This window comes from Melanostigma gelatinosum, assembly GCF_949748355.1.
Source record: "Melanostigma gelatinosum genome assembly, chromosome: 4".
NCBI classification, from domain to species: Eukaryota; Metazoa; Chordata; class Actinopteri; order Perciformes; family Zoarcidae; genus Melanostigma; species Melanostigma gelatinosum.
In genome coordinates this window covers 21247736-21269828 of record NC_136637.1, presented here as the reverse complement: position 1 = coordinate 21269828, position 22093 = coordinate 21247736, and the positions used below count along the sequence as shown (strand labels likewise).

At 45.5% G+C, this 22093-nt stretch overlaps 1 protein-coding gene across 1 annotated transcript; it reads left to right on the top strand.

Annotated features, from left to right (window-relative positions):
* On the top strand, positions 1-10697 carry enc3 (ectodermal-neural cortex 3). The gene is made up of 4 exons (XM_079267514.1): positions 1-206; positions 1409-2443; positions 2535-3301; positions 9311-10697. The coding sequence occupies exons 2-3, from the start codon at positions 1421-1423 to the stop codon at positions 3279-3281; spliced, it is 1770 nt and encodes a 589-aa protein (XP_079123640.1). The 5' UTR covers positions 1-206; positions 1409-1420; the 3' UTR covers positions 3282-3301; positions 9311-10697.
* Positions 10698-22093: the final 11396 nt, after the last annotated feature.

The window sequence follows — 22093 nt, the reverse complement described above, 5'->3', positions numbered from 1 at the left end:
TAACGTTGTCTATTTTGCGTGTTTACACTCGAAAGCTTGCGACGCAGACAAATGGCTCAACCGTTCCCGAACCCTTTAGGATACGATACAGTTTTAAACTCGGAATGCGGGGTTGTCTAAATTGTGCCACAACTTCAAACAAATCAACGACGGGACAAGTTTGAACCGACATAAAGGAATCCCGGATCAGCTTTGCGCCCATCAAGGTGAGCATCAGACGGCTAATTTCCCCTAAAGCATGGATCACCAACAAACAGTGCGTCTTTGATATGTCTGCAACTTCCGACATGCGAGTAGTTTAGTCACAGTGTGTAGCGGCGGCTCCTTTGATGTTGGCTGATTGTAGCAGCCGGTGTTTGCAGGCTAACTCGGGAGGAAAGTTGAGCGCATGCTGAAGCGCTGACCGCAGTTTCACATTTACTGCACAAAACGAATTGGATTCCCTCCGCGGAAGTCCACAGTTCCCCTTTCAGTGGGAGTGAACAGCCGACTTAAATGTATCTGCTGTGAAACAATGGAGGCTTCAAAGCGGAAGATATTTATTTGGTCGTTTTTCAAGTTATGTCTTGAAAAACGACTTTATTAACCTACTGTTCCATAATTATTACAAAGTGGTTATTATACAATTCTATTAATTAGAAATAAAACTCCTGGCATGCAATTAAGTTAATTTCTTAAATTCAGCATAAACTTGATGTCATGGCTGCAGGCCTGTCTGAATCCACCTTCATCTTTCGCACTGCGGTTGCATAATTTCATCCTCAAGGAGCTGGACTGAGGTGTCACATCTTATGTGGGCTTGGAAGCTTCGGCACCATCTGATGTGTGAAACAGCTGGAGAATAGAACAAGCTGGAAGGGATTGATTGGCTGTCCCTTTTGTTTGGAGGTGACTCACCAACCTCACATGTTTACATGGGTGGAAAGATGTGCTGTGATCTCGGGCAACACGCCCAGGTTTCGTTGAGTATCATAAATTATAGAAGGAAGGTTAAATTAAAAGCCAGTTAATGTGGCCAATTTGTTTGAGAGTTGAGTATTGACACTGCTGTGTGTCTTACAGAGTACATATCGTATCACACACTGGATTTGTGTGGGAGTGCTCCTTATCCGATTTTATTTCATACTTGAAGGCTGAAGTTTATTTCCGTGCCGCGCACTGATATGAGTATTTTATTTCTGAACAACCCATTCACCCGCTGTTTGCACAGTGAGTTTTGTTTGATCATAGAATTGGGGGGGGGGGAGAGTGTTTATGGTAGTGTTCACATCAAAAGGAGGGCCTGATAAGACCTGATACAATCTCTTCTTCCTGTCCAACTGTTCGAAACGTTTGAATTAAACAAACATTAAAGGAATGGATGTTGCCACTTGTACTTATATTTTTTCCTACTCTATTTCCTCTCTAGGTCCAAGTCAAGATGTCTGTCAGTAACCACGAAAACAGAAAGTCGCGCTCTAGTTCCGGCTCCATGAATATCCAACTCTTCCACAAGACGACCCACGCCGACAGCCTGTTGACGCAGCTCAACCTGTTACGCAAACGAAAAGTCTTCACAGACGTCGTCCTAAAGGCCGGAAACCGGTCCTTCCCTTGCCACCGTGCCGTCCTGGCCTCCTGTAGCCGATACTTTGAGGCCATGTTCAGCGGCGGGCTCAGGGAGAGTCGCGACGCCGAAGTCAACTTCCACGACTCCCTCCATCCAGAGGTGCTGGAGCTCTTGCTCGACTACGCCTACTCGGCCCGAATCATCATCAACGAGGAAAATGCGGAGTCGCTCCTGGAAGCCGGCGACATGCTTCAGTTTCACGACATCAGGGACGCCGCGGCAGAGTTTCTGGAGAAGAACCTCGACCAGTCAAACTGCCTGGGGATGATGCTGCTGTCAGACGCCCATCAGTGCCAGAGACTGTACGAGCTGTCGTGGAGGATGTGCCTGGCAGACTTTGCCACTCTCTTCAGGACTGAGGACTTCCTCAGCCTGCCCAGAGACAAAGTCCAGGAGCTGATCCTCAGCGAGGAACTGGAGGTGGAGGACGAGAGCCTGGTGTACGAGGCTGTTATCGACTGGGTCAAGGCCGACATGGAGCACAGGCACAGCGAGCTGCCCGAGCTGCTGCGTTGTGTCCGTCTGGCGCTGCTCCCTGAAACATACCTGCTGAAGAACGTTGCTTCAGAGGAGCTGGTGATGTGCCATAAGGTGGGACGGGAGATCGTCGAAGACGCGGTACGGTGCAAAATGAGGATCCTCCAGAATGACGGTATCGTAACGGGCTTCTGCGCCAGGCCGAGGAAAGTCAGCCAGGCCCTGCTGCTGCTGGGAGGACAGACCTTCATGTGTGATAAAGTCTACATGATCGACAACAAGACTAAGGAGATCACCCCCAAGACAGACATCCCCAGCCCCAGGAAAGAATGCAGCGCATGTGCTATTGGTTGCAAGGTATGTATATGATCTATACTTGATTACGTGCGTTTTAATGTAATGCTGTGTAGAAGTACACAAAAACATGACTTCTCTCCATGTGTCTCAGGTTTATGTTACCGGTGGACGTGGCTCTGAAAACGGGGCCTCCAAAGATGTCTGGGTCTACGACACGCTACACGACGAGTGGTCCAAAGCGTCACCTATGCTGGTAGCCAGGTTCGGACACGGGTCGGCGGAGCTCGACCACATGCTGTACGTTGTGGGAGGACACACTTCTCTTGCAGGATCGTTCCCCGCGTCCCCGTCTGTGTCCCTCAAACAGGTGGAACAGTACGACCCTCAGGCCAATAAATGGACGCTGGTGGCTCCGCTCAGAGAGGGGGTGAGCAACGCTGCCGTCGTCGGTGCCAAAAACAAACTCTTTGCCTTCGGGGGCACCAGCGTGAACAGAGACAAATACCCCAAGGTGCAGTGCTTTGACCCTTGCCAGAACCGGTGGTCTGTGCCGGCCACCTGTCCGCAGCTGTGGCGCTACACGGCGGCGGCCGTGGTCGGCAACCATGTCGTGGTGATCGGTGGCGACACCGAATTCTCTGCCAGCTCCGCTTACCGGTTCAACAGCGAGACGTACCAGTGGTCAAAGTTTGGCGACGTGACGGCCAAGCGGATCAGCTGTCACGCGGTGGCGTCAGGAAACAGGCTGTATGTGGTTGGGGGTTACTTTGGGGCTCAGAGGTGTAAAACACTCGACTGTTACGATCCCTCGTCGGACTCTTGGGACAGCGTGACCAGTGTGCCCTACTCACTCATTCCCACTGCCTTCGTCAGCACATGGAAGTACCTCTCAGCATAGAGAGGAACGCACTCTTTGAGGTGAGTAATTGTAGTTTCCTTAAACTGACACAAACAAACAAACACAATGTCAATTATACGTGCTGTTCATAGTGTCCCTTTTGCTGTCTGATGAGAAAGTGGAACTCAATTTGTGGAAGCAAAACTATCTTCAGATAATTCCCACAACATGCTTACGCAACGGAGGTAAATGTCGGTTTGAACTGGACCAGGCCGGTTTAAAAGCCCTTCGCTGTTTCCAGGGTTGCCAGTGGTTACAGTTACACATTATCTCGCTGCTGCGACGGCCGGGTGTTGGATAAACACGGTGCAGTCCTGGTTTGGAGAGCAGAAGGAATGTCAGCAGTGCTGGTAATTACAGAGCGAGAGCTGCAGCACAAGACGTCTGTCACTGACGGGGAGCCGGGTGGAGAGGCAGGGATCAGGTCCGTGCCCAGTGGGCCGAGCAGGAGTCGGTACCTGAGCAGCTGTAACTTATAAAAGGTGATGAGACACGTGGTGTTTGACATATGGAGGGCTAAGAGCCAGAGGAGCACAAGGAGCATTCGCTGAGCTTTAGATGCATACCGTATGTGTGATACACCACTCTTTTACATCATTGAAAAACCTCAAATAAATAAGTTTCCCCCCAAAAGTCCATTGAACACATAGCGATACAAGCCTACCTTTTTTTCCTACATTATTCATATAGCACCTTTCTCAAAGTGCTTTAAAGGACAAAAAGGAAGTAGCACATGTGCCGACAGACGCCGGGGCAATCTGCTCTGCTTAAAAGTAATAAAAAAAAAAGTCTGAGGAATTCAGGAGGGGCTCGTGGGGATAAGAAGGAAAGGATACGTCTCAAGGTTATACAAATATGATTGACTCAGATGTAACGTACCGCATCAGTGGAGAATCGCTCGGCCTCATCTGCCTGAAGGGATGACAGGTGGCAGTTTTCACAGCTTCGTGTGAGATAAGAGATGATGCATTTTTCCCTCGAGGTGCTTTTGAGTTTTTCATACAGAATGGAGGGATGGAGGGGCCGGCAGATGAAACGAGAAGCGGCTGTGCAGTGATGCTTAGAAGGTGTTGCAGGTGGTTTTCATGTGCCTGGTGGTGGTACAGCTAGTTTTAAGTTTCATGGCGGGAGGCCTGTCCTGTGATCTTATTTTGCTTTTTACTACCCAGACTACGGGGTTTTGTGGTTTTATTTTTATTGGAGGCTTTATTACGCTGACTACATTCACAGAGCTTTTAAGGTATTATTTTGTACTGTAGGTTAAATTGTTTGATGCAGCCCCTTTGTCATAAAGCTCCCGTTTGTCATCAAAGCAACACTATGCAATGTTTACATTTATTCACTTTTTTTTTTTGCAGAAGATTGATACTATCCTTTCATTTGTCTGTTCAATAGAAGGCGGTTTGCCAGTAAGCTGGACTGGAAACAGGGGGAGCTGTTAGACTGGCTCTGTCCGAATGAAACAAAATCCACCAGCCTAGTTGTTGTTTTCAGTCTTTTAGTATGCATATGTACTAATCTGATATACCAGACTGGTAAAGTTTTTATTTCAATGCCTCCTCAACAGTTGGAGGTTAAGTTTAAAGTCTTTCTAGTTGTCAAGAAAGAGATTCTGTCCTTGACGTAGATAGGAATGCTGAAGTAAATCGTGTGCACAGTGAGGCGGATTGCTGCTTTTCTGTGTCTAAAGTTTGGATAAATCATACTCCTCTGTACTGCGAAGTACGGGAAGTGACTCTGGACAAGCTCCTTTTCTGCTGCCAAGAACTTTTGAAAGTAAAGCTGAGCGGAAGCAGAGAGCTTATGTGTGACTTGTGTCTACAGTAAACAGCTGGATATGATGGAGCTGGGGGCTTAGCCTTATGAGGCTGCTGGTATGGACCGCTAGCCAAGGTTTTTTTGGCCGGGATGGAGACAGACAGGCTGGCTATGAGAGATCAAGGCACAGCATCTTTATGAACTCTTGCAGTTACGGTAGCTACCATCCCGCTGCCGGCTGCCTCTCTGTTTTAATTACAGCAGACATGGAAAAAGCTCAGATTTCCAGCCTGTGAAGACGGCGTCCTACCCTGACGCTGGTCCCCTCCCTCTCACCCGAGACACGGGGGGCTTGTGAGGAGAAGTGAAGTGGAAAAAGAAATGTAGGGAGTGACACAGAGCAGGACGCATACACAAACACACACATAGAAAGAGGAAGTGGAGAGCGAGTAAGACCAGGAGGAGCAAAGCTATATTTTGCACCATTTGGCAGCCGAGACTAACGCCTGCCTAAAAATAATAGCACCCGAGGTTGTCAACTTTGAGCTGGGTCAGAGAGAAAAATGATTGTGTGTGTGTGTTCTTTTCATGTTTACAATGGGACCCGAAATCCGCCAGTCAGCTGTTCAAGTATTCACTTATCGTATTGTGAGTTTTTACACAGTTGTGAAACCACTGGTTTTCCACTCGTAGTACTCTGTCTCTCTCTCTCTCTCTCTCACACACACACACACACACACACACACACACACACACACAGGCACACAGGCAGTCACATTGCTGGCATTGCCCGTCCTTTAAAAAGCCAGCCATCCTTACTCTAATTTGGGAGGAATGAAGGCGTGGCCTGCGTTGCCATTAGTAAAGATTTGTTAATGTTGCCTTGTGGTCGAGGCCGTGCAGTTGTCCTGTGGCCGTTTGCGTGGCCTGGATAGGATTACCAGCGTTTTTGTCACCACGCTCTGCTGTAGTGTGTGGCCCTGTGCATTTCCACCAGATGTGAGTAACCACAGACTCCAGGGCCAAGCCAGAGCCCACTGTTGATGGAACAGTGTGTGTAAATGTTAAAGCATTATGGTTCGTGTTTGTTATGGTCCAGGCAGGAGAAGTAAGCAACCCTTAAAGGCTAAAAACAAGAAGACCTGAATACAGTTTGTGTAATATGTGACTACTGCCTGCACAAACGTTAGTTAGCTGTGAGGGTTTAATTGGTATATTCAGCGCGTGTTTTGGAAAAGGTAAACAGAGTACCGTCATAGTGTAGTCTGGTCAGTTGTTGGTACCAGACTACAGCCAGACGGGATGTAACCAGAGCTCCCCGCACAACGTTCAGGACCATCTCTCTCTCTCTCCTTTGAACCATAATGACCCCAGACATGACTGTTATCTACACTTGAACCTTTGTTTTCCTAGCCCCAAACCATAGACATAAGCAGCATTCTCTTTTTCACGGCTTCCAGCGCCTAAAGAGGTGGGCACGGCTCTGTGTGATGGGGTACACCTGGAGAGAGGTCAGGGGCCACCGAGGGAGTCCTTGGCGGGCTCTCTGCTTCCCCAGACAGCTGCTGTAAAATGAAAAGGTCACGACGGGATCAGGGAGGAGGAGGGCAGAGGCCCCAGTCACTCAATACTAATGTTTTATTAATGCCTTGCTGTGAGGGCCACCAGGAACACAAGCTGAATGAGGCTTTTATTGTGGCATCTGTGTACAACGACGACCCCCCCCCCCTTCTCTCAGAGACACACACATCCACAGTCAGAGTCAGCACGTGCACACACACTTTGTCTTCAGTCTCTTGAGTAATCAATCTGCCACATTACAGCCCTCGGCGTGGCTGCAACATTTGCATAAACCTAATGGGGTTTTTATTGGTCTTTTCTCCATGCTGCGAGTAACAAAAAGGAAAAGGGGAAAAGATGCTTAAAATGGCTGAATAATCACCCAGACTAATTTGATTACCCCCTTAAAAAAGAGGCGAGCTGTCATACAGTTACAGGGGCCTCTTCAGTGAGCCAGCTGGGATGGGACGCAGTGTGTCTGCCTGGTAATTAATCTGAATTACGTAATATTTGCTGGAGTATTACTGAAGTGGCGCGTATTCAGTCACAGAGACGCTCTTTGTTCTAAGTCTTAAACTAGAGTTCCTGCAAGGACTCATCAAGACTTGACACACTTTGCAGCCGTACCAGGATACGTGTGTCTCTGAGCTCACCCCGGAGTCCTTTATCCGTCCCTGGAAACAATGCAAACTCATGTAAATGAAGTCCGTGTCATTCATACGTCAATACAGTGCAATTCTTTGTGGTCATTAGTAAACATGGCACAGGCCCTGTGGACACCAGGGACAAATAACGAAAAAGGGACTCAGCTTTGGTGTGGTGCATGGTGGGTAATTGGGCCCCTGGAAGATGCAGATGGAGCCCAAGATGCACTAAAGCTAATGGAGATGAATGTCAGTGTTCATTTGGTGTGTGTGTGTGTGTGTGTGTGTGTGTGTGTGTGTGTGTAGTTTATGAGTCATAGAAAAGCTTGAGATTTGGAAATTGTTTTCTTTTGTCAAACTCAATCTGGCATCACTCCCATGTGGAGGAGAAAGATATGTGATGGGAGCCGACAGACTGAGTCAGGCTTAACCTCAGAGTGCCACATCCAATCGCTTCACATAGTTCCAGCCCATCTGTGTGGTTCGCTGAAGGACTCCCCGCATCCCTCACAGCATCACACTGCGGTTACTGCAGTGGACCGGACCAAAGACGCACACTGGGGGGGCGGGGGGGCATCTGGGTACTTTCTGGGTTACGGTTATTAACCCGGCCACCTGTTGGCACTCCAGACATCTTGCTCCCTGTTGGCAGAAGGAGGTCAGATCTGTGAAGGTCGGTTCGATTGTTGCGCAGCGGGAGTTTGAAAGCACAAAGTTTGCATGCAAGTCAGGACGAGCTTGTCCACATAAAGGACTGTGGTTTGAAATGTGGGTAAACGGTGAACTGTGTGGCCGCTGAAGCTCGGTGTTGAGTAGAATCCACCTTGACGTGACGGGTAATAATAACGCGACTGTGAGGCAGTCTGGAGCTCGCTGCTGGTGACAGCGGGACCCTTGTTGTGAGCGGCGGAGGGAGCTGAAGTTTGATGATGTGAGACGGGGCTGGTGTTTTTTGATGAATGTACTGATGAGGACAGACACATAACCTTCGTGGGTCAGAGTGTATCTCTATGGAATACAATCTTTTGGGTTCAGTAATGCAGAAGAAATCCAAGTAGAATCCAACCGTGCTTTTGATCTGTATGATATTGACTTTCCTATCATGTGCGTTTCATCTGCGGGTGTCTCCAACATGAATGCAGCAAGGGAGAGCCCACTCTCTCTCTGCAGTGGGTCGAAATGGAGGACTTAATATAAAGCTGCAACTTTCATGAAACGGTGATAGTGTCGTAGTTGGAGCGTTGAGCAGAGCGGCGGAGTAGTGGATCAGTTGAGGCTTCAGAAGTATCAGCCGGCTTTGTCAGCCATGGAAATGAGAACTCATTAGGTTATCTAAACAAGCCCCCAGCAGAGCACGCCTGTAACTTCCTTCCTCCTAGAATAGAGAGCGCGCACACACACACACACACACACACACACACACGCACACAAAGCCTTCATCTGCTCCGGCAGACCTGAGTTATTATCACAAATATGCAAATTGGAGGTTAACATTTCTCTCCAACCCCGACATATTATCCAATGCAACATTCCCTCATAACAGCAGGGGAGGAAGATTAGACACTGAAACATCTGAGGTTGCAAAGAAAGGCCATCGAATTCTCAAAGTTGTATTTTAGCTCGTCTATAATGTAGTAAAAATTGTGCTTCACCATAAGAAAGCCTCTTACAGGATGAATTATATCCAGATAAAGCAGATGAGCAGATGTTTTTTGAATCTGTGTGTAGTCCAGAGAAGCTTATCCTTACAGCGTGGTAAAAATCCTCCACGGCCACCCTCAGATATTTATTACCTAGCGACATAAATGGCATGAGCAGCTTAATCCCACATGCCAAGAGGACTTTAGTGAAATAACGCCCCGTCCTGAGGCATTATTAACGCTATGTGGGTAAGCCTGATGAAATGGCATGGCGATAAGCTGACGTGTAGTGCGGCGGACCGACGTCCCTGCATTCCTGTCCGCTCCCTGAGAATGTCCAGGCCGCCCCTCGCGTCGTCTGGTCGGTCCTCATACAGCAGCGTTCACAGGACCTGAACATTCATCTCCCTCTTCTCTCTTTCCCCAGATAAGCAGCGGTGTCTGGTATGCGGCCGTGTTTCTCGCTTCACTGTCTGCACGGAGGACGAGTCTGTGTAGTCCTGAGGCTGCGGCTCCGTCCAGCCTGGTTCACATCCATCTTCAGCTGCAGAGAAGCGACGGCCCGAGTCCTGGAGACGGGAAGTCTGCGGCCTCTTTCCACCTGATCTGTTTACTCGTTCTTCTTGTGTAACTTTCCCATGTAGCCACTAGCCGTGAGCTGGACTCGTTGCCATGTTTACTAAAGGGAGCTGCACAACCTCTATCTTAACATGCGAAGCACAGCCGGGAAGTAGAGAGACAGTACAGATGTGTGCTCTGGGATATTTCCGCCTCCTGGGGCGAATCGGCTGCGGTGACTGTATGGGCCCTGCACTGCTCAACTGACTCGCGACATCATTTAATGTGTGTATCATCTCGCCAGTAGATTACCAGTTTACCAGACTACGGTTGTTAGTAATGTGGTTTTACAGTGAACTGAAAGAGTCGGGTGGTCCTTTGTTGTGGTTTCTCTCCCCTCCAGTCACCAGGCGATCACTCAGGTGTAATTAATTTGGACTGCTGATAGACAGAATTAGACCTTTGCTATGCCAGGTGTATGGAGAAGGAGAGAAGACATTTGGGGGAAGTGTGTGATTTTTGTGCACAGAAACAATCTTCCTGTCTTTATTTTTGGCCTTTGGACTCGGGCTTCCCTCAATTTTGGTAAGCTAAACTTGTATCATCCTCGACTTAAAATACATGCTCGCAACAGAGAATGTGGCCCATTACGGCCGAAGAAGATCCTTTTTCTGTTTCAAGATGTTATTTCAAACTATGATTTTGTCATGTTTTTGTGTGTATATTGTGTCTCAGGGTTTTGTTTTGTTTGGCCTGTATTTGTTCGAGCTAAGGTAACTTCTAACTCCTTCCAACACATCTGCTAACGTCTTTTTATTTTTTGTGTGAATGTACCATTTTGTGAGAAACAGTTTTCCAGAAATCTCTTATTTTAGAATACGTTCTCACATTGTTTTGTCAAGTGTAAATGTATGATTACGTTTAATAGCGGTGGTCGTATTTATACTAGGGCTGGGCGATATGGCCTAAAAAAAAAATCTCCGATTTTTTTACAAAAAATCCGATTCACGATTTAAATCGATTTTTTTCCCCCAAAATTTTTTGCAGATGACAGAAGCTGTTGAAAACAATTTTTTCTTTTATTTTGTGATGATTTTCCCAAGTAGGTTGATAAAAATAAAGTGCAAACAAAACCTGAACATTGTAGAAAGGTGCCTGTAGTATACAAAAAGTATTTGGTCACTCTTTTGTTTGCCTGAATCATTTAAATATAAAATTAAATTAAACATAACATTAAATGGCATTAAATAGTAGCCTTCCATTGTAAACAACTGTGCAAATGTAACTTTTTACAGTAAGCTTTTCTAACTGAATACACTGATACAAACACAGCATGAAATAAAATGTATATGACCCTTTAACATTCACATTTTCAAAAGTGCAACATCTGATCTAACATCAACATAACATATTTTGCACAGTAAATAAGTGCATGTAAACAAAATCAAGTGCATTCACAACATAACCAACAGTATTAAACAGTAGTGCATGTTTTTTCTAAATATTTTTTGCCAGGAAGACAAGCCTGTCTACTACCTCTGGCTTCAGGCATGCACGGTGGCATGTAACAATGCCCCCCCACACACTGAAAAGCCTCTCAGAGGGGGCACTTGTAGCTGGCACAGAGAGGTATTTCTTTGCTAAAGTACTTAGCCTTGGAAAGTTAAGTTGGTGACGCTTCCACCAGTCAAGTGGATCGGTGTCTGGGTCAACCTGCTGGACCACAGGTCAGTTGTTGCGGAGTAGAATGACATCCCCTCCAGCTCCGCAGAGATCCTTTGGCGTGTACTATTGTACAGCCGAGGCAAGGCAACGTCAGAAAAATGTTTACGGCTTGGTAGCACGTACCTGGGGTCCAAAGCTTTGAGACGGTGAATAAACCCCGGCTTTTCCACGGTGTATATGGGCACCATATCTTTTGCGATATACATCGCGACTGCATCCGTGATGGCTTTCCACCGGGCACTCTTCTTCTCATGCGGAGTACAGTTGGTGAATGTCTCCAAAATGCTGGGTTGTTGTTGTGAGGTGGCGGCGGCGGCGGCCAGCAGTGAAGCTGCTGGCCGCCATTGTTTTAGTTTGTAAACAATGCGCGCGCACTCTACTACGGGAACCCAACGGGGGGGAGGGGTGGGGGCGATTTTCTCGATTTTCAATAAAACACATCGCCTTAAAGCACACATTCGAATTAATCGATTAAATCGATTTATCGCCCAGCCCTAATTTATACATGTGTATATATTGCCAAAACCTGAATGGCTAATCTTTATGCCATTCTGGATCTAAATAACAAAAGCTAAGTGTGTCCAAAGTAGTTAAATACTTTCTAGCTATGGTATAATGTTTTCATTTTATATTTCTGGATCTTTAATGGAAGTCTTGTTTGTATATTTGCTTTGTAATGAATTTGTAGAAGCCTTTGATTTGCACATTTTGTACAACGGAAACTCTTCATGGTCTTAATTTTGTATCTTTGTCTTAACCCAGCTGGGGTAGTGTGAATAATCAGTGTTTTTGTAGCAAGTTATAAAGTTGTTTCTCTTCGAACGATCTTCATTTGCTCTGTGTGCAAGTCTGCAGTTTTCCAATACATCAAATACACTTGATATGTTAAGCTATTACTGATAAACTGTCTGTTACTCCATATACAGCTCACCCCTCATCAATAAATATCTTGTTAGAAAACTATTTTCTGTTGTTTGTCTTGTTTTCCAAGGAATGATGGGAATTCAGCAGCTGTGCTATTACATCAGCGCGGGCAGCCATATAATCACACAGGTACTCTTAACGTGCCGGGAATAGTTCCCAAACGCAGGTTAGGAGCGGTTTTGGTATTTACCAGGAACACCAGGCTCCTTCTGTCTGTGTGCGCACTTAAGATGTGCGTGAGTCAGGTGATGTTCGTCCACAGCGGCCAGGTTTACGTGAGTCCAGACTGGGCGTTAGGTGGGAAGAAGTCTGGTTGGCACATTTGTGCAGACTGGCAGGGAGGAGAACCAGAGAGGAATGTACCCACGTTCAGGTTCAGGGAGGTGGCTCTGAATGTGCTGCCTGCAGGCTTGAAGTTTGAAGATGTTTGTGACGTCAGAGCTACTGAGCTGTGGTGTTTAAACAATCCACCTCCGCTTCGGAATGAGACATCGCTTGATGTTTCTTTAGTAGCTTGTGGTTCACATACACTTTCAAAGTCTTCCTCGATTTGTTTCAAAGTAAAGGGTTGTCGGAGCATCTGTCCTTTTAGAAGACTTGGCAACAGATGATAGAAACAGTTGGAGACTACTTTAAATCTCTGAGGAAGTGGGTATAGTTGAATTAATGTTTTACAACTCAATAGAGAATATGTGGATATAAATCCTAAATGATCACAAAAATAACCCGCGGCATGAGCTTTGTGAACGACTAGCTCGAATCACCTCTCGCATGAACGGAGGCCCTACACATGTCATTCATCTGTTTAGATCTTCAGTTTGAGTGAATTCTGAGCGAGCTTTTTTTTTGTGTCAATTAAGTTAAATTGTCCCATACCACAAGGACTAAAGTACTGCTAATACAAATATAGTGTAACGATGTTAATATGGTTAAAAACGTGGTTCTGTCAACACTTGGACTTGTTTTTGAGAATATGTTTCATTGCTGTTCGTAGGGAAATCAACGTCTTCCTCCATTTCCACGTGCCATGTGTTTCAGACTGTGAGAGGGAAATGAAATGCTGGAGAGAGACACACAGAGAGACAGCCTGCCGAATGTTTTGCAAGTTGTTTACAAGTTGTGCTCTGAGTGATTTGATTATCAAATGAACATTTCCAGATATTTGGATTTCTGTAAAATCATGTCCTAAATATTTAAAGATGGAGAGCGATGTTCTAAATGTCTACAAATTTGATGAGCAGAAAATATTCCTCTCAAAAGGCTCTACACTGCATGCATATATGCATGCGTATACACTATACATTACATGATTTGTGTAACAAATTACATAATATCTTTAGGGGATGCCCTACAACAAACACTTGAGTGACATAATGCAACGCCCATTGTTAAATCTTTTCAAAACCAACTGAAAAACTTTTGTCATGCAAAATGTGCTAAACGGGCAATTTCAAACAGATCTTGCCGACAACACAATTAAACCACGGCGAATAAATAGACATTTGAAAGTCGACTGGAGACAAAAGAACCTCAGAGTCCGCCAAAACAAAAAAAGGGGGCGGGGGAAGAAAGCATATGAATTCACGCTTAATTTGCATGTCTGTTTTTGGGGATGTTTGTGTATGTGTGTGCGTGTGTGTGTGTGTGTGTGCGTGTGTGTGAGAGAGGTGGGCAAGAGAGAGGGGAAGAGCAGTTACGGCTTCTTGTTAAGCCATAAGAAAGGGGGCAGCGAGGTGGAACCGACAGGGACATTGCACCACCCAAATATCGGTGTGTGTGTGTGTGTGTGTGTGTGTCTGCTGGCCTGAGACCCCCAGCTGGGGCCTCCGCCTGCACTGGATGGAGACAAAGACGCCTTGATGTGGCCAGAATCGACCTTCTCTCACCTTCCCCAGGGGGGCCGGAAAATGCCCCTGCAGGCCATTTCAGGAAACCCCACAATCAAAGGGGAGATCAATATGGACCTTCTGGCAGAAACAGGTCTGATCTGACAGATCTACACGAACAGCCTTTACTTCACAATATCTCGAGAAGTACAGCCGACTGAATGTTTGTTAACTGTAGCTACATGCACAGAGCATATTTTGCTTTCAGGTTGTTATTAAGAGATCATTTGGTAAGATTATAACCACCGGGTAGGAGTATGAGCAATACAATGTGTGTTAATGTAGAGGCTGTAGATAGACAGAGTGTGTTGGTTCATGCGTGTGTCTATATGTGGCTGCATATGTGTGTGTGTGTGTGTGTGTGTGTGTGTGTGTTTGAAATTAAAATACCACCAGAAGCCACATCTTAAAAGCTGTGGACTGTCGGAGGAGACTCATTTCTTGGCAGTTACATAAGTGTCCCTCGCAGCAAATCTCTGTAAATAAACATCACTCTTCCTCTCCCATATTCTCTTCACTTACTTACTCTTCACTTTACTGGTGTGCATATTAAGAAAGACGCAACAAGCATGGCCTTCAAGACTAAATGAATACGGAAAATGTTGTCTCTCCCCCCTGTGTGTCTATGCTGGTTGTGGTGTGGCATCTTACCGACTCCCCCCCCCCCCCCTTCTCTCTGGCTGTGGGCATCTCTGATGGCAGCAGCTATGAGGTTTCCTGGCTGACTGAGTAAGCAAATGAGGAGTAAACAATGTGAGAGAGAGAGACAGACAGACAGTCAGACAGCCTAACCACTGGAGCGAATGCTCTTCTCTGCTTGTCTGAAGTGCGTGCGTGCGTGCGTGCGTGCGTGCGTGTTACTGTGGAGGGTAGTGCTCAGTAGCTTGACAGGTCAGCTAGCACCAGGAGGAAAAAAGAGACCTGAAGCCTGCATACTAAATCTGCACTTATATATTCAGAACCTCTTCAGACTGAACCATATTTTATCATAATTAAACAATATCTTCTGTCACACTGGAAGGCCACGGTGAGATACTGAGAGACAGTATAGGAGCAACTATTGCAAGTCTGTCGTTTAAAATCAACAATAAATAAAAATAAATCTCATACAGCAATTCAATTGAAATAGCATGTGATGAAGTGTCAGCTGCCACTTTTAATAATTGAGAGTTTGATTAAAAAAAACATTCCATTTTCATGGAATACTAAACTATGGCTATTTGGACATTTTTTTATGGCTTACAATTCTAAAACTTTTTAATTATTTTCTTAAAGCATGCTAAGCTATGGTTGTGTTTTTTTTTCTTCACATTTTTTATGACATGACAATCGCATACTACACTAAACTAAGACTTGTTTATGACCGGGGACGCAATTTGAAGTCTGCATCTCGTTCAGGGCCACACAATACTTCCACCTCATTGAACTGCAAGAGTAAAGTGATATTTTCACATCGATGAATTACTAATGTCATGCTGATACTTTAAGTACATTTTTGCTGATCATACTCCATAGGATTTTGAATAAAGGACTTCTTCTCATAAAGGAGTATTTTATACATTGACATCATTCGTCTACATACTCCACGTCTGCCCACGATTCTGTGAATGTCTAGTTGCATGCCTCTCCGACAAATGCCATTTTTAAGACGCCTCTCCCCTCCCATGTTTTTTTTCCCCCCTTACAAACAGATGTGGGCGTACCATCTGAAATATGCACCCTGGCAGAATAGCCATTGTGATCATCCATCACGTCACAAAGTCAACACGAGGACAGTTTCATTCACAGGAAAAGGCCACAAAGGCTTTGTCTGCTGACCTTCGCCTGTGAACAACAACTGTGGGCTGAGCAGAAACGAGCCAACGGACATTCCAGGCAAGCCTGGCATACTTAGATTCATGCGATATGAAATGTCTCTTCCTCTTTAGACACAGCAAAGCCCTTTGTGGGGTTTTTGCAGGCGATTTTTCAAAACATAACTGACACTTCCTCTGACTCTCATGAATAAAACAGATTGATTCCCAGTTGGGTTGGAGTGAGGCTCAAGGAGGGGGTTGCTGAAGGTTGGGGGGGGGGGGGGGGGGGGGGTAGCATGGAGGGGTTTGATACGTTGCCTGAGGTGACACACACACACGCTCTCTCACACACTCAGCTTCACCAATCAAAAGCCCCTTTCCGCTTGGAGAGAGAGAAAAAAAACAAACTTCAAAAGCATCATAGCCTGATGAGAAGCTCGAGTGTGGCAGATGTAAACCCGCCCTCTGGCACACACACGCACACACGCACACACGCACACACACACACACACACACCAAACTGAATTATGAAAACAAGCCACATGCATGTGTGTGTTTGAGGCAAACCGTTCTGTTGTTGTGTCCGGCTTCGGCTGAGATGTGACACCGAGGATGAATAATACAATAGAGAGATACTCGGACACGTCAGCAGCATCTGTCTCTGTCTGGGGCAGACGTGTGTCATCCTCCCTCCTCATTCAGAGCAGAGAGCGGGGGCTGATACAAAACTAATGAAGCAGACACACGCCGTATTAACACACACACACACACACACACACATATGGAGGCACACAAACTGAATGAGGGGTGCCATGTGGCCACACTGAGGCATCTCGCTCATCTCAAATTCCCCAAAGAGCCTCACTGTGCTTTTGATACACACACAAAAAAAAAGAGATCTCAGTAAAGAGGAAAGGATCCGCAGAGGTGGGTCACTGCAAATACTACTAGCAAGACCACAACACTGAATGATTTATGATGCGGCTGTAGTGAAAAGCTGGCTATTGCTCGGTGTATTGTTCAGGGTTGTAACTGAGCTGAAGTGGACTTTGTTCTCACTGTCAAAGAAGTCAATGGACCGACCGCTGTGCTCCGATTGGCTGACAGATGCCATTTCCCAGAGGGCCGAGGGAACAATAATTAGAAGACAGGAGAGCGAGGCAGTAACAGACGAATAACAGAGATGGAAGAGAAAGAGATTTGCTGCATTTCAACAATAGGGCCGTCTTCCTTTGTGTGTGGTGGAACAGGTTCTTGTGCAAGTAAGAGCAGATGACAGAGCTTTCATCGGAGCTTGTGTCACATTATCATACTTAATGCACTTTAACATGAATCTTTGACATGTTAATGCTCTGAAATAAGACCCATGGATTAAACAAATGAAAGAGGAAAGAATTCAGTGTGTGTGTTTTTGGTGGATGTGTTTACAGTGTGTGTATGTGTGTGTGTGTGTGTGTGTGTGTGTGTGTGTGTGTGTGTGTGTGTGTGTGTGTGTGTGCACGCCCCAGGAGTGATTACACTAGGTTGGCAAATAGTTTCTCCTCTGTTGCGTAAGATTCTTCCTCAAAGGTGATGAGAACCTCAGCAGACGACTGAAGGCTTATAACTGTGAATAAAGTCAGGAAGTGAATCCGAGGTGCTCTGCATTTACATTTAAGGTGGATCTGGTCGCTCCTCCAACTGAACGTCACACCTAGCTGAGTGTGTCTTCATTTATACTGCACATTTATTTCATCATTTTAGTTCCTGGTTACTTTGTATAATAAGAGTTTACATACAAAAATGAGTTGTTGAAGTTAAAATGAGCTCCACATTGAGCAACTATAACAGTGAAATGCTTCTTACACATTAAGGTATAATAACCTAAAGTATGGTTTACTGACAATACTACTACCTTTATTTAAGTACAATTTGAAAATGCAGGAACTTTACTTATACTGGAGTATTTTTATATTGTCGTATTTCTACTGCTACTGAAGTACAGGATCTAATCCTATAATACTAAAAAAGGTGATGTCATTTTCTATTTACAAAGTGACAGACGTACATTGTTGCAGTGCTTTCGGGCATGTGCTTTTTTTTTTGTTGTAAATGGTAAATGGACTGTACTTGAATCGCGCTTTTCTAGTCTTCTGATCACTCAATGCGCTTTAACGCTACATGTCATCATTCACCCATTCACATACTGATGGCAGGGGCTACCATGCAAGGTGCCACCTGCCCATCACGACTAAGCATTCACGAATCACACACCGCCGCAACAGCCTGTGGGAGTAATTCGGGGTTCAGTGTCTTAAGTGTCTTGCCCAAAGCACGCATCGACATGGATTAAAGGAGCCGGGGATCGAACCACCAATCCTGATTGAAGGACGACCCTGCTCCACCGCGGAGCCACATTCTCCCCTGTGGTTTCAGAATTTATAAGTACTTTTACATTTGATGTATACATTTTTGGACGTAAATGTTGTCCTGTCTGGATGGGCTAAGTTGCCCATTTGGACAACTGGAAAAGTCTAAAGTGCAGGATGTTGGCACAGATCCAGAGCAGGTCCTGCAGGGGGGGGGGGGGGGACAGAGAGATGCCTATCATCAAACAGTGGACAGTATGGAGATATTCAGCTTGATATGGGCTTTGGAGTTTTGTGCCACTAAGCTGTTTCTGTCCTGTGTTTAATGGTACCTTTGAGTAAATAAAGGAATTTTAAAATTCAAATGTGTTTTTTTTGTTCTATCAGCACACTGGCACACACATCCATCCAGCTTTTGTTTCATTCTGGTGTTTGATTTTGCAGCGGTTAGTGGCCTTTTGCTCCTTTGGCAGCGTCTTTCCCTCCCCTCCTCCCCTCCTCATCAACAGCAGCCAGACAGCCATCCAACATGCCAGCTCTGGTGGGAGGCTGGCGACAGCTCAGTTCCAGCTTCTAAATCAGAGAGGCTGTGTTTAGATCCCCCCCCCCCACCCCCGTAGAGCAGCACTACACTTACGATGAGCTCTGCTGCGCTCCACTCTTCCAAGATGAAAGTATGATGTGCTGAGGAGGCTGTTCTCAACCCTGTTTGTCCATTTCGTGCTGAGTCTGTCAGACTATTCTAGAAAACATTCTCCTTCATCGGCTAATATTACAGTCAAGAAAAAGACTACAGCAAAGACGAAGAGTGCTGTGGTGGTTCTCAAGGAAAACATCAAAAAGCACACACAGATAAAGGACACTAAAAAACATCTTATTTAGACAGAGAATGCAACTTTTCTCTGCTTTTGATGATGTTGAAAGGCTCGTTCTGGAGTGACGTGCACTACCTCAGGCTACATTCTTCCAAAGGGACAACAAGTCCTCCCAGAGAGTTCTTCAAAATAATACGGGAAGGTTTAAGTGCACAATCAACAAAAGTGCATGTGATTTACCTGATAAAGTGGGACCCTACGCTGCCTTTCACTCACTTTACATTCACTTCACATCGCTGGCTGGTTTTAAGGGCTTCCTGCCGGCCTTTTGTTCCCTTTTACTCCAGACAACATGTTTACCACTTCTTATTCCAATGTTCTCAAAAGCACTGCACATGTCCCCAAATGTACTTTCAGCATCAACTTTGATGATGGTAAGAAACTTTTACACATTTGGTCTATCGAGGGAGAAATGCAGCCACTTCATTTGCCCACATCTTCACATTCTAACATGGAGACGGTTTTCCATGCTATCGCTGCCAGGAGGCTATTTGTCTCGGCACCACCAGCGTTTGACTTTAGGTATAAAAAAAAAAAAAAAAAGTGTGTGTGTGCATTTGTGTGTGCATGAGGGAAGTTCTTTCTACTTCTCTGAAAATGCCACAGAGACCTCCCACACTGCACCAGCCTTGAACAATAGCCCACTGCATCCTAAAATTACAGATGAAAAATGCTTGAAGCTGTGGACACGATTCACCAATGTTAGTTATTGTACGGATAGAGAACCGTGGAAAAATTGTGAAAGGGTTGGTGATCAAACAACTGGCATGTTAGACTACAGGCTTTATATAAAAAGGAATTTGCTGCGGTCATCAGCAGTGAGCTAAACTTTTTAAAGAGTTTCATAAAGGAATAGTTCAACATTTTGTGAAATATACTTATTTGCTTTCTTGCAGAGAGTTCGATGAGAAGATCGCCGCCACTCTTTAAAGTTAGAGTGGGATCAATCTTCTTGTCTTCTCTTGGTAAGAAAGCAAATCAGCTGATTTCCTGGAACTGTTCCTTTAATCCTTGACTAAACATTGTTTTGTGATCTTATCACCAACTCAAACGGACACAACTACCTGAGAATTGAATGCGTTTACTCTTCTCTGGAACAGGCTGATCTATCACAATGGTGGCATTCATTACTTCCTGTTGCATTGCAAAATCAGCACACATGGCACATGGGACTAAAACTGGAATGACCAGACAGTCACCAGGCTACAGCTGACTGCAAAATGCAAATACGGTGAGCACAAAAGAGTGAGTCAGCACAGAGCACACTTCTTTTGTAATCCATCTCCGCCTTTCAAATCACGCAAGGAGTCTCTTCTGGCAGAACAATAGCCCTCTCCCTGATCTGGTTTCTACCTGGCATAGCCTTTCTCCGAGGGGGCCTTTTCACCATTGCCCCCACACAGGGACTTCCTTTGTTGATACAAGGTGGAAGATCAGTTGAGCAGTCTGGAGGAACAATGCTTCCCATTCATCCAAAAGCAAAGCTATGAAGCAGACCGCACCAAATCAGTCCAGGGTTACTTATCACACTTTACAACCCATGAGAAATATCTGGACGTCTGAGGAGACGTACTGCTATAAATATGTAACGACACACGTTCAGGCCACAGACCTTTACTCTTCATCTATCACTGATAACAGCTACAACCGGAATAATTCAAACCTCATCTTTTAACTCATTTGTTCAACCATCTGGTTTTCAGAACGGCCTGCCAGGGAGGTTATGTAAGCAGAATTTGAAGCAGCCTTGGCTGAGAGACATGTTTTTTCTGCCGGCTATCTTCCTGAAATCACCTTGGGTGTTAGGGAAGAGGAGAGATAGAGTCTGCTTTGTGTCTTTTCAACAAGAGGATCTTTGTGTCAGCCAGGAGTGATGAAACAATACTCAGATAAGCAGCCGTGAAGCACATTCCTTCATAGCAGCAGTTAAAAAACAAAATAGCAAGCAGGAAGTTGAGAAGGGTGTAATCTGGTTTGAAAACATTGCAGGTTACAGCGGTTCCCAAACTGCAAAGGCTCCTGAACCCCACAACGGGACGCGAGGTAAACCTGAGGGGTTGCAAACAATAAAACGGAATGTAAAGCAGAAATAATGTTTTTTATATATTTCCCTAATGTTTGCTCTATTAGCAATGTCTGTCAGTTCCACCACATTGGGCCTGACTGAGTCACCTGATCAACAACTGGATGGATTGCTATTCAAATTGTATACAGCCATTGGTTACCAGAAGGTAACTTATCAGAGGTATAATTACAATAATAAGACATCTTGTGATTACTCAAATAAGACAAAGGGAAACCGCCCAACCAGTGACCAGGTTGCAAGTGGATACTGCTTGATTTTGAGGGTTCACTGGAGCGAGAGGTTGGGAGCCCTCTGAATTTTAACTGTGGTGTTGCTCAGTAGCCAGGCTGAACTCTTTAAACAGCTCATTCCAATCTGCAGTGGAAAGTGCAGAGAAGCTGTTAACGGAAGAGCAAAAACAAATGCAAACCAACTGCTGACACAGTCTATCAAACCAAGATTTGTCTCAGCGTTTTATGAGCCTGCAGGGAGGTTCGTCTGCACGTCTGTCTCTGCGGAGCGTCTATTTGTTTAACTTTGCGGTGAAAAGTGCCTCCGACGCAGAACAACAACTGAGTGACTTCCTGCAAACTGCATTACGTAAAATGCCTGTGAGCTGTGAGGCGGTTGAGTTGAGAAGGATTTGGAAACGTTGGATGAGAGAGAGGAATTGACGGAGAGACATGAAAAAAGCAGAGCAGTGGAAGGAACGAGACAGAGACAAAGACGGGAGTAAAACGCTGCTTCTCTCCACAGGGGAAGCAGCCTGGAAAAATAATTGTTGAGAGGAAAGCCACTAATGACAGCAGACAATGAAAACAGGCCAGTACTGGAGCGTCTTCTCAGACAGAATGACAATAACACAGGAACCGACAGCCCTGCTCTTAGCCAGGTCCACAGAGGGACTGAACAGCCACAGCCACAGCACCTGAAACAGAGCTTTGTCTGGGAATAGACTGTTATTAGGCCGTCTCCTCACAGGATCAATAACACTGTTACTGCACCTCCTACACACGGAGGAATGGCTGGGGTG

Bases quoted from the DNA above. Each gene is read 5' to 3' on its own strand.
- enc3 (XM_079267514.1), top strand. From the start codon at position 1,421: ATGTCTGTCAGTAACCACGAAAACAGAAAGTCGCGCTCTAGTTCCGGC. The intron at 2,444-2,534 runs GTATGTATATGA...CATGTGTCTCAG, and splicing joins CATGTGCTATTGGTTGCAAG to GTTTATGTTACCGGTGGACG.